Raw genomic sequence first — 12,618 nt, 5'->3', positions numbered from 1 at the left:
AATGTGTTGGTCTCGTTTATACCTTCGCATGATTGCGACTTTGGTTTACTTGTGCATGTATTCAGCGATGTACTGAATGTAAATAAGGCTATTTAGTGCCAGTCTGCCATTGCCTCTCAAGGCTTTAGTAAACAGACATATAATACCTCTTATTTATTTTATCTGAAGGTGTTTGTTGGATTCACAGTGTGAAAAATTGACAAAAAACTGACATTAAAATTTCTAAAAGTGGACAACTAAAGGAAAAGTAAAAACAAAATTTAATTTGTGTCATGTAGGTCAAACCAGAACTATAAAATGTTATTTCTGAAATGTTTGCCAAGTATATTATCAACATAAGAAAGGAGCCTTGCACTGTGTTTCGACTGAAAGGTGCACATTGGTGACCTTAATGTAAATAACATGTCTTAAAATAGTTCATGCAAGGGCTACAAAAACATATGAAGAACATATCCCTTCCAAGGTCAAATGGAGTTTTGAACCATTATGATAGCCATGAAGATTCGAATCTCCGAAAATAGGGCAGTATTAAGATGTAGATTTCTAGACTCGTTACACTGTTGTTTGTATCCCTGTGGAAAACAAAATTTAAGTACAATTAAGTCCTATTAACCTACTACAATAATTCAAAATAATCAACTAAATTGCATTTACTGAACATGAGAACTTATTCTTGGAAGATGTCAGAAAGGAGACCGAACACCATCAACAATAGGTTGTTTAGAAAATAAATGACATGTCAACTGGCATAGAAAATCTTCAAATCATGTTTGACATGAAAATTTGGCTATTACAAATGGCAACTAAATTACACCTGAGAAAGAAAACATCAAGAAGCTAGAGAGAAAATGAACATGAAAGAACCACCTGAACATACAATTGCACCAACAGGATAGAAATCCATCTCCATCGATCAAACTTGTTTTCACCCTGTCGTACGTAGTGGAGTACACATACGGCATATCTGATGCCATCGGTTCATCAATTGATTCGAAAGAAAAGGTTCCGACCAAGCATGCATGAGCACATCCCAGGAGCTCCTAGCATTGACTTCCAACACCTATAACAGATTTTAATACCATGGAGCAGTATTTTCCATATGAGATCATCCTCACCTAGTGGTCCAGTCACGTGAATTTTTACAAGCCAATGCAACTTTTAACTGTCGGACTGAAACCACAAGCTATAGGCCTGAAGAACAAAAGGCAAAAATCCTCAAATTAACTGGCCGGCCACTTGTACTGGAATAACATATCTCTCCGTAGTGCATTACAGCATCATGTTAAACCAACCGGTGGCCAACAAACCAGCTTTGACCAATCAAAAATAGATCCCATAGGAATCCCCAAATCAAAGAAGAGCAACACTACAGCAGCAGATTACAACCTGATTAGAGATGCCAGCCCAAGGGCAAGGAGAGGAGGCCATACCTCGGTGGTGGTCGTCGAATCCTCATCTACAGCCTGGCCTACCTGCAGCTCGTCCAGAGAATATCGTAGATGTTGCTGCAAGAGCCCGACCCGCCGCATCGATGACCAGCAGTCCACCTGCAAGAGGGCGCAGGTGGAGGCCATGATGGCCCTCGTCGACGATGTCGCCTACCTCGCCGGCACCTACCTCGCCACTGCCAAGGCCCACTGCAACATCAAACTCCCAACAGCGCTAACTTTTCCAATTGAAAGAAGCAAAGATTATTTAACAACAATATTTTTTGATCTCAAATTCAACATCCTTCAGAGCACCAGGGTCTCTCTCTGCCAATCTAAAGTTTCAAACGGTCCAATGCCAAAACCTCATAAAGTCACCACAAGCTTATCTTCTAATGTTTCGGTTCGAAAGAAGTCCCAAGAATTTCAGGTATCATTGACCTGAGCATGGAAGACAAAGCTTGTAAATGTCATGGCTATTTCACTCCTAATCGATGGCAGAATTCGTTTGAGAAATATATGCAGAACAGAGGTACCGGAAAAATGATACTATAAACTGACCACATCTAGGATTCTGATCTACAAAAATAGAAGACTTAATGTTTCTGGCTTGCTTTGAACTGATGCACCAAATGAAAACATTTGATGTGCCCTCCTATATAATAATTAGAAAACATAATTATTTTACGAAGAAGAATAAATATTGTGTGTTGGACCATTCGGGTCGTTGGCATCAATTGTCAGTCTTTTTTTAAGAGAGAACATCAACTATTGATCTTAAAATTACTTTATGTCCACTCAAAAGTATTAAAGCCACTCTTCACTTGCATGATCTACAAGTATCTCAACACTTCCTTATGGACTATATGGCTCGGAGGTCCATCTTAATAACGATCTAAAGTTAGAATGGAAGCAAGTAAGGAGGCAGAAGCAGTCTGTTAGGAGCTCTAACTCAGAAACACATAGCTGCAGTTTCCTAATATAATCCAAATATATTTGAAAAGGTTGATTGTATTAAAACGGCAATAACCGACCATGAATAATAAATTTTGGAAATAGAAACAACCAAGAGCTAGTTAATCATACACCATGAGATGCGATAGGTATATTAAGTTTGAATGTTTTCTTGTGCTGAAACAAACAAATGTGCATGCAGTTTTTTTCAGCTTTAGCATGGGAGGACAGTACTTTGGCAGTGACTGAGTTTCTTCACCGGCACACTGATATTGACAATGACATATATTTGTTTCTACTGCATGTTAAATGAAAATTTTGATTAATTTGCTTACCTGTCTAACCTAGGATATCGCAATGCTCATAACAAATCTAATGACGTGTCTCACCTAACCTGCCAAACTCTGTTTTTTTCTTTGCGGGGAAACCTGCCAAACTCTGTTATAATCAAATCTTTAAGATAGAGCTCCGGTCAAGTCAGTTGACTTAGAACCTTTTCAGTTTAGAGTTAGTAACATGTAGCGGCCAGGTTTTTTTATTTGTGTTGGCTTGTTGCCTTAATAAATGATCCTTTTCCAAAATAATAATATTACATACACATGGAGGCTAGGAAACAGAAAACTGTGTCTGAATGGATTGATACATCTATCTATACGTTTGCATATAACCTTAATCTAATGGACGCAGGGCAATTCAAAGAAACTAATAATCTAAGAGCACATCATCAACTATGGAGGCGTTCTGTTTGAAGTTCGGTGTCATGTAGAAATTTAGAGCGACTCGCTGCTGCTGTGCACAATTACAGGAATCCTACTGTTTCATCATAACTGTAGCATCTACTCCAAATACTGAATGATGGAATTAACCTGTCAAATACTGAATGCAGCTAGTTTTGGGTTTTTAAATAGTTAATTGTCCTGACTAAAATAAGGATTTTGACATTGGTTGTAGTTTTGCGGCAAATTAATGATAGGCTGCAATTATGAATCCGAAATTTATATTAGTGCTAGAGCACAATCATTGTGCACAAAGTAAAGGAAAACAATTGGCATATACACGATACAGAAGAAATTGGAAGTATATAGTACATGGGTGCAATCAACATACAGAGAGGTCATGGACTTCGAAGAGATCTGCAACAAATCAAAGGAGACCGAGAGGGATGTGAGAGCTCACCCATTTGCCTGACACAAGAAATGGAAATTTTCTTAGTCTATAGATTCAGTAAAGCAATTACAGTGAAGCATAACATTCCAACTCTATCTGACCACTAACAGTGGCGCATATACTCTCAGTTTTGATCATAATAAGCCAATAAACGGATTTTGTTTCTTATTATACCATACGAAAAGTGCATAGATATGGAAATCGAGCAAAAAGAAAAGAGTTTACACTAAAGATTATCAACAAAAAAAGCATGTATAACTCTTTACATTCAATCTGTGCTGAATAAGTGGTCTGTTTTCTTTTTGGTTGGGGGGTTGACTATAGAGACTTTCATTTCTGCCTGGAATCTTTCTGACATTATTAGTGAGAATCATGGCACACATTATCATCCAGGTATGAACTTTATGACACAGTAGACCGAAATCATGGCACAACTTACAACATGCAGCACATGCACTAAAATTTGTCAAATTATTGTACAGAAATATTTAGTCATTTTTTTCCAGAAACTGTCAATACAGAACAGTTGAAATCAAGTGTTTTTCCTTCACCAGCCTTCACTGTCTTAGTTTCACAAAAAATGCAAGAAGCAGACCCAGAAACGCATAGACAAAAAATTTGACTAAAGTAATGAGAGAATATGTAGTTGCATTGCATGCACAACAAAGTCTGCCAAGCTTGCAGTGTTAGGGGAAAATGCTAATTGTTCCTTGTTGGTTTTAAGCAACAGCGAAACTTGAAGCTTCAGAATACATTACGGTAATGTAACACTGAGCCTGTGTGTTGCAACAGGAGAAAATGCGGGATGGGGAACCGGTTGTGCGTTGCAACGGAAGAAGGTGCGGGATGGGGAACCGGTTCTGCGTTGCAACGGAAGAAGGTGTGGGATGGGGAACCAGTGTTGATATTATTTAGTGACCAGTATTTACAACCCATCTCACATCAAAGTGATATAATCAAATGTAAATAAACTTCCTGGATTGTACAACATATGTTGTTTAGAGTTATTATAGAGTTTTTAAAATAAGTAAATTTGATTTAGCAAGATGAAAGCCAATTCTACACTGTAATTTTGTAAGTCCAAAATATTTAGATGGCTCCATCAAATGTATAGCTCCGGCAGAGCTATTATCCTTTTGAGACATCTCTGCACACACTCAAATGCTGGCTTTGCTTGTAAAATAATTCTTGCTGGCATAAAAAGATACAGTGGTAAGGGAACTTACCGAGTAGACATTGCAGTTCCATAGCCCAAGATCAATTGCCAATCATGAACCTTCATGGTCCTGTACAATAACCTCTGTACCTCTCCATAGCACACTATAGCATCACATGAAGCCAGCTAGCGGCAAACAGACCAATTTTTACCTGCCAAATTTAGGTCCCGGATAAATCCTCTGCTCGCTCGTCGTCCGTCCCTGCACGTCCTCCACATCAGATTAGCAGCAACTGCATCAAAGTAGAAGCAGTAGCAGCAGCATCAATCAACAAACAACAGGAAAGGAGCAGTATTATATGCAGCTAACAGCAGCGCAGCAGCCATCCCTCTCCCCTGCCCTCTCCGCACCAGCAGCGCACCAGACCGTCCTCGTCCTCATCGATCCCCCCCACTCCCGCAAATGTCCGCACCCCATCTTTCACCCGAGCAACCAGCAGCACAACGCCCTGCTATACCTCCCCTCGTTTCTCCCCTAAAAACCTAAACATGATTAGTTAGATAAAGGGAGACCAAGAAGGAACGAGGAACGAACTTGGGGCAGCCGGAGACGTGACGGCGAAGCCCTACCCGAAACCCTAGCCATGGGGGATGGGCTTGCGAGCGGGCGGTAGAGGACGGGAGCGGAGACTCTGGCCGGAGGGGAGGGAGGCGTGGACCGTGGGGAGCTAGGGGGCGTGCTGCACGGCGCCGGAGGTCGCCGGAGAAGCGGCCGACGTGGGTGGCGGCGGCGGCGGCGGCGGGTTCGTGGGCGAGAGGGAGAGGAGGCGAGAGCCCGTGCTCCGTGTGTGGACACATGTATTTTTTTTCTGTCACTCCTATCGGCTTGCCTGGCTGCTGGATTCGATTCGGTGGGCTGAGGCCCATGTAGGTGACGTGTGGGCTGAGAGGGAGGCGTGACCGAGTGAATCTGCCGCTATGTACGACGGGAAAACGTGACTTGGAGCCGATGAAACCGAAAATTACCTTACCTAAGCAAAAAATTAGTACCACCTCGAATATGGGTTTTTTGGAAACTGAAAGCGTAAATTCACCGAAAAAAGCGTATTGTGACGATGAACCCGACAAAGTCAATTTGTGCTTTATTATTATTATTATATATATATATATATAATTATTATTATTATTATTATAGCACAAGAGCCCGTGCGTTGCAACGGGGATAATACTTATCTCTCTCCCTCCATCTCTCCCTCGGTGTTGATGCTTTCGATCTTCTTGAGCAAGTGTATAGTGTTAGAGCTTGATGCTCCTCTAGAAGGCAGCACTCATATTGTTGTACATAAATCAATGTAAATAATTAAGGAGCAAAGTCATATAAATTCAACCAAAATGTTACAAAATAATTTAAACCAATATGATATTTCTTTTTCTTTGTGTCCCGAGAATCCAGTGATTTGTTGTACATGGAGCAGAGTACAAAATGTGCCCCCAAAATGATAAATAAAGTTTCTATCAGAATTTCTAGAGATTAAATTTAACTTTCTACATCTCTTAATTATCGAACCAAGTCAAAATCAAGCTCTCCAAAGTTGCTTACACCAGTAATCTGCGCAAACATGTGCCCATTGTGCTCTCAAATAAATTCCACAATATCATTTGTACACGTATGTCCATCTTATAGTTCGTATAATCCTCTTATAGTCATGTTTTACAGCTTGAGGCTAACAATTCTTTCAACCTAACATCGTCTATATGCCCCTTATGTCGTACATTGTGCTACTGTAAATTTTCTCTGAAAATGTAATGCATTCCACTTTCACATGGTTCGTTTAGCTATCGCAGATGGCCCAATATGGTTGATTTATTTTCTTAGCACCTAGAAGTACACTAAGTCATGAAAATCAACAATGTTCTTAATCGAAGAAGAATTGAAGAGCTAAGTACTAAATTACTAACCTTCAGATTCTCTGTGCCCATAGCATCACTGCATGACCTCCAAAGAAGTAAGGAGTTAGCTTACAGGAGGCACGCCACGGCCATCAGGTGCAGCACATACACCACCTCATACCAAGCATACGCCACCGGCATGGATGCTCATGCAATCAGACCATGAACATACTCTGAACATTTATCTCAGCCTTATCTCTAAACATAGGTGTAACCCAGCCTACCTCAGCATTGTGTCGTCCTCGTTAGCACAAATAAATCAGACTTTATTTCTCAGATCACTGCATGCAACGTCACGCATGATGAATCAATCAAAAAACACCATCTGAAAACCAAAGCAAAACATTGTAGGATTGGATAATAACTTTCTTTCACGAATTCTAGCTGGCATGTACTCTTCTAAAGCCTGGAGAAGATTAACAATGCTAACAGTCAAATAGAACAGGAGTAAGAGAGGAGATAGAGCAGACCGTGCAACTACACACGCAAAGAGAGGACGACAGTTCCTGCTTGAGAGTTGCGGCTTGGCATGTTCCCCTCAGATCAAGTCAATGATACATGCAAGTAGTCGGCTGCTTCTCACTTGAGGATCCGTTTGGCAGAGGCGGAAGCACCAGGCAAGTAGGACGCTGAGGCGTTCACTCCGGCGACACCGACACTGACAATGTGATCCAATCGGCGCCGGCAATTTGATCCGATTGGCGGAGTTAAAGGTATGAATTGGCCGCGAGTTTCCTTGGACCTCTGTGCCACTCTGCTGCTCTCTATACTGCCTTTCGCCCTGCACATATTTGTTTTTGTATGTCCTTTCTGTCTCTTGATAAGCCCTTCCATCAAATTTATATACGCATCAGACTGCAATTCTGTGGCCGGTGTATTCGTCGTTCCACCGCTGCGCCAGCAACATGAACGCCGGCACATCCGGAAGCGGCACTGAACACGCCAGGATCTACACAGTGGCCTTCGTTTTCCCCTGGTTTGGTTGGCTGCGCTAGGCCCAACAGCAGAAGCATCACCGCGTCTCTCCTCAAAATTCGCAGGAACCTTGGGTCGACCTCGAGTATGGATTCCCTGCCGGCGCCATGCTACATGAGGCCCAGCTGCAGCAGTCGCTCCGCATGGCCCTCGTGAGATCGTTGGCGGTGAGCAATACGGATTCCCGGCCGGCGCCATGGTACATGAGGCGTGCCTCGGGTCGGCAGCCTTGCACCCGACAGATCTTTAGGTTTATCGATTTGTTCCGATTCGATTCTAGAGATGCGATCTGAGGAAATCGAGAGGATTAATTCATCTTTATGGCGATGGCGATTGGATTGGTTCTCAGAGTCCGTATGATTCTATTCACGAGTCGGCAGGAACACGCTATGAACGAACGGACAAGAGTGGTGGGCTGGATGTAATGGGCTGACTTCATTGGCCCAAATAGATCAATAAAATAGGACTGCGGGTTTATATTAAGGAAAAAACATAAGGAGCTGTTAATTAGTACCACCTCGCCTATATGTCTAAATTCAAACTGAAAGCGTAAATTCACAGGAAGAAGCGTATTGTGACGGTGAACCCGACAAAGTCAATCCGTGCTTTCTTATTAGGGAAAGACTAGCAGAATGCCCGTGCGTTGCAACGGGAGAAAGAAAACTCTCTCTAACCCAATGAGGCTTCTTTCGTCCATGTCTAGTATTTTTAACATGACATCTATGTCAACATGATAGCCCGCCCGTGTTGCCACTTATCCTTCATTAAGCTCTTACAACGATGCTTGTGTTGTTTACCTGATCAAAGCATGTTGGAACGCAATCAATTCCAACGTGATGAGGTCAACCACCACATGACACACTTTTCATTGAAAAGCTCAAGGAAATGTTTATAACTTCAAATAATAATCGCGTCAAGCTAGATATGAGGATCGCCCTCTGTGAGCTAGTCCTGCACCTAGTCTGTACACCGATCTACTCATGCATCAAGTCCATATAACGCCCCGATACTCCCGCTCGCTTTTGACTTGTAATGTTGTGGACTTGTTTCCTGGAGGGAGGGTGAGTCATGCGCGTGTCCCCACATGCCTCTTTAGTGTTTGGCTACGTAGCAAACGCCAAAATTTTCCTTAATTTCCAATAATACAATTGGAGATATGTTCGCCACAAATAGTACACAAATGTTCATCTAGAACATCCCATTCGACTATACTACAATGATCTAATGCATCTTAGCTAAAAATACATTATCAAAATCTACGTAAAAATAATTGACCAACACAAAGGTAAGAAACTTCTCAACAAATAAAAAGTGATAATGCACGTGCAGACTCTTTTGCCCATAAAAGAACAAATATATTGATGGTGGCCTTATTCTTGGAGCATTTCTTCAATTACTTGCGAAACCAAACTTACATAGTGTCAGGAATTCCATTTGAATTTCTACATACTTTCTCCACATAGCCTTGTACTGGTTGAAAGCAAAAAACTCTATAGTGATTACATAGAGTAAGCACATAGAAAATGACAGTCATCCACACTCCCCAAAGTAAGCAGTCAGTTAGCATAAATTGCTAGTCATTGATCATAATTTCACTACTCTAGTCACCATAAGTGAGAACAATATTCTTCCGCGATAACAACACAAACTCAATTGCAACTGAATCAGAGCCGACACAACACACAACACTTGCCAGATCAAATAATTTCATGGTGATGTTGTTTAGAGCGAGTGTTTTTCAGTGGAATAAATGAGTCATCTGGAGCGAAATTTTGGGATGCCTGCACACTGTACTATTTTAGGATGACATAGTAGATAAGTCATAATACAAGTAGAAGTGGCAACTGACAAGAAAACATACTTAAGTACTTAAATGCATAAATAATGTCAATGACTCACCAATTAAAGTACCGATCAAGCTGTTTTATAGGGTGCTCTAGTATTCTTGTGTATACCACAGCTAGATGACTCCATGCTTGAAGTGATTCTTCATTCTTGATGTACTCATCCCACAAAGTATTGGAACCATAATCTGTTCCAACATATGCCAAACCCCGATTAAACAGTCTGTGGAAAAAACACAGTGGGTTTAGTTGCTGATGAAAGAATGAAACAATCAATCCCGAGAAAAAGAAACATTAGATAGTTCCAGGAACACTAAATGAATGGTGGTTTGCATGGTCAAACAGTGAAAGCTACATTTGCAACGAAGGAGGACTGTATTTTTCTTGAAAGATCTAGACTTCAGTACTTTGTATAGCACAAACATGTGATCTCCAAATTGGCCACTTAGTTAATGCGCTAAATGACTAATATTGGCTATATGAAAATACTTATACTCCCTCTATCCAGGTTTATAGGGCATGAGCGGATATTTTACGAACTCGACAATTTGACTAAACATATGTATATACCAGCAAAAGCATACCACTGGATTTGTATTCGAATGAAGTTTCTAGACATACTTTCGGTGGCATATAGCATGTTGAGGACCTAAAAGCCTGTGCAAGCCCTACAAACCCAGATGAAGGGAGTACAGATTATAGCTGCTACAAAAGGAAAAAGGTCAAACAGATTATGTACTTCATGGAGAGAGATTAGTCATTACAACTAGCAGACATGCACGGAGTCTATAACACACTGCCTAAGCCAAAATTTGAATATATGCAACATCTCTATGGCCTACACTATCACAACGACTGCGAAAATACAGTGCTATATTATAAAGCATTTCATCAAGCATTCATGTTCAGGTACTAAGAATTGTAAAATCACTTCTCGTCATGTATTCCTGTATATATATACAGCCTAAAATGCAGTAGTTAACTAAAGTCAAGACATAAAAAGAAGTTAAAAACTTCATTATAATAGTTTGGGTATTCAATTGCTACCTTCTGATGACATCTGGGTCATTGTATGTTGAGATCGCAAACTGACAATAATTACACCATATGTCCACTGAATAAGTAACTGCAAGAACTGCCCGTTCATACACCTCAAAAACTTTATTGACACCATCTAGACGGCCTTCATGATCTGCATATTTCTTCCAATAGCCAAAGCACAGAGGGAACTCCGCACGGAATGCATCATACACTTTCCGTATTTTTAATATGTCGCTCTGACCAGGAATACACAAAAATATGCCATTAGCATAAATTTGTTTATCATTAAAAATCCATTTTATTTTGTTAACCAAACAGAACAAATTTATATCTAGTGTTGTCCATTAGAACACGAATAAGGACAGATTGACAAGACTACAGTAGGACAATGATGAAACTACTACAGGGAACAAGGCCCATGAAGTCAAAAAGAAAATATACTGGGATCCTACAAGACAGAGAAATGTAGAAAGAAAATGTGCTAAACAAAAACAAGGGAGCGAGTGACCATCCATGCATAACAAAGATTGGCATAACTTTGTGGTCCACAAGATACAGATCGATTGCATATGACCACAGGAATATGTAACGCATGTGGGCACAAAAAGAGGATAAGCTGCTGAAAATTATGACACATCCATACAGCAAGTTGCAAAAAGGAGAACAATGCACTGTATGGTAAGGCAACAATTTCAATTTCACCTCAGCAATCCTCTCCGTCTCTTCAATAAGTGCGGTCCAAGCATCGACGTCTAAGCAATCCAAGGTGACAACATCCCATAATTAACCTAGCCTCTTCCACTGAAAGCAACAACCTATTAGCAACAAAGTAGCAGGCAGGCAACGAAACCAGATAGAGAAGGCTTCTGCCTCAGCAACATTACCATCCTCATACGACTGCTAGGGAACCATGGGATCGGCCATCTCGACGGCGGCGGCGCCGTCCTCCGTGGCCCCCGCGGCCTGGTAGCCCGTTGCCTCGCCGGAGGTCCCGTACGCGGATCCGCTGGCTGTCTGCGCCCTGTCGTAAGGGGCGCCCCCCGGGAGATGCGGGGGTGGCGGTGGGAGAACCTCGGCCGGGTCGCTGCCCAGACCCGCCTCCACGGCGTCCAAGGGCGACGGTGGGGGAGCCTGGACGGGTCGCTGCCCAGACCTGCCCCCGCTTCAGCTTCCGCGTGGCCGTTGGGGTTCTCCATCCCCACGCGCCCACGAGCAATGGTTCGGGCTGGTGTGGTGGAGGCCGGAGTGGGCGGCGGCATTGACCCGCTGGTCCTCGGCGTCCGGCAAGGCCCAGTACGCCGTCCCGGCATGGCGGCGGAGCGGCAGGGGAGGAGGCGCGTGGTGGCTCGGGATACGGCCGGGGAAGAATACCGGCCGCGCGGCCGCGCGAGGTGGTGGCGCCGGCGCCGTTGTCGTAGGCATCGAGGAGGAGAGCCCGTGCTTTTTTTTTTGAGGTGAGGAGAGCCCGTGCTGCTGTATTTCTTTTTACAGAACTGCTTCCTCCGTGACCGTGAGTCAACCCAGCCCACAAACGAAACGTGAAGTCCGGATCGGGCACGTATTTTTCACGGAAAGGGCCAGGCGGGACGAAGGCCCAGCCGTTCAACGCACGAAGAAACAGACGTGACGTACCAACGGACCCCAAATTAGTACCACCTTGTTTATATTATGAGTTTGTCTTTATAAATCGTAAAAGCGTATTATGACATGAGAAGAAAGCGTATTGTGACGGTGAACTCGACAAAGTCAATCCGTGCTTTATTATTAGGGAAAGAATAGCAAAAAAGCCCGTGCGTTGCAACGGGTAACAAAACTTATATTTCGCCACTTATCACAGTTGCTCCGTCCCCTCATTGTCATCAACCTATTCATCCTTTCGCCATTTTGCAAGTTTTATTATGTACACGAGGTTGTGGTTTTCATCATCATACTGAGCAAATGCCAGTTAGAAAGGAGAGGTGGAGGTCAAGGGCTACTTTGAGGGCCATCTTAATGACTGGAGCCTCGATCTGTTTTACTCTGAGTGCCTTACTCGAATGAATGCGACGTAAGAAAACAGTCCATTGAAAGAATTTTTCAGGTATGCATGTATATATATTTAAAA

The 12,618-nt window shown here is 42.4% G+C and overlaps 1 protein-coding gene and 1 long non-coding RNA gene across 3 annotated transcripts; both read right to left on the bottom strand.

The window, feature by feature from the left end:
• Positions 1 to 264: 264 nt before the first annotated feature.
• Positions 265 to 5,589, bottom strand: LOC109755459 (uncharacterized). 2 transcript variants are annotated; one of them, XR_012188930.1, is made up of 6 exons: positions 5,335 to 5,589; positions 4,775 to 5,247; positions 3,489 to 3,565; positions 1,431 to 1,868; positions 868 to 1,191; positions 265 to 572 (listed from the first exon to the last, which is right to left on the bottom strand). It is a non-coding gene; the product is annotated as an uncharacterized lncRNA (long non-coding RNA). The 2 variants fall into 2 exon arrangements; XR_012188931.1 differs by having other exon boundaries at positions 4,775 to 5,239; positions 5,335 to 5,573.
• A 3,382-nt stretch (positions 5,590 to 8,971) lies between these two features.
• On the bottom strand, positions 8,972 to 11,936 carry LOC109755461 (pre-mRNA-processing factor 39-1). The gene is made up of 6 exons (XM_073504148.1): positions 11,778 to 11,936; positions 11,424 to 11,645; positions 11,217 to 11,294; positions 10,521 to 10,750; positions 9,529 to 9,696; positions 8,972 to 9,417 (listed from the first exon to the last, which is right to left on the bottom strand). Exons 1-6 carry the CDS (start codon positions 11,934 to 11,936, stop codon positions 9,327 to 9,329), a joined length of 948 nt encoding a protein of 315 aa, XP_073360249.1. The 3' UTR covers positions 8,972 to 9,326.
• Between the last annotated feature and the right edge of the window lie 682 nt (positions 11,937 to 12,618).

The sequence above is a fragment of the Aegilops tauschii genome, chromosome 7 (assembly GCF_002575655.3).
Source record: "Aegilops tauschii subsp. strangulata cultivar AL8/78 chromosome 7, Aet v6.0, whole genome shotgun sequence".
Lineage (NCBI taxonomy): Eukaryota > Viridiplantae > Streptophyta > Magnoliopsida > Poales > Poaceae > Aegilops > Aegilops tauschii.
The sequence above is the reverse complement of the archived record's forward strand: the minus strand, read 5'-3'. Positions and strand labels throughout refer to the sequence as shown.

Coding starts and splice junctions, on each gene's coding strand:
- LOC109755461 (XM_073504148.1), bottom strand. CDS start 11,936: ATGCCTACGACAACGGCGCCGGCGCCACCACCTCGCGCGGCCGCGCGG. Junction 9,697..10,520: donor GACCCAGATGTCATCAGAAG/GTAGCAATTGAA, acceptor TTTTTTCCACAG/ACTGTTTAATCGGGGTTTGG. Junction 9,418..9,528: donor CTTGATCGGTACTTTAATTG/GTGAGTCATTGA, acceptor AAAATAGTACAG/TGTGCAGGCATCCCAAAATT.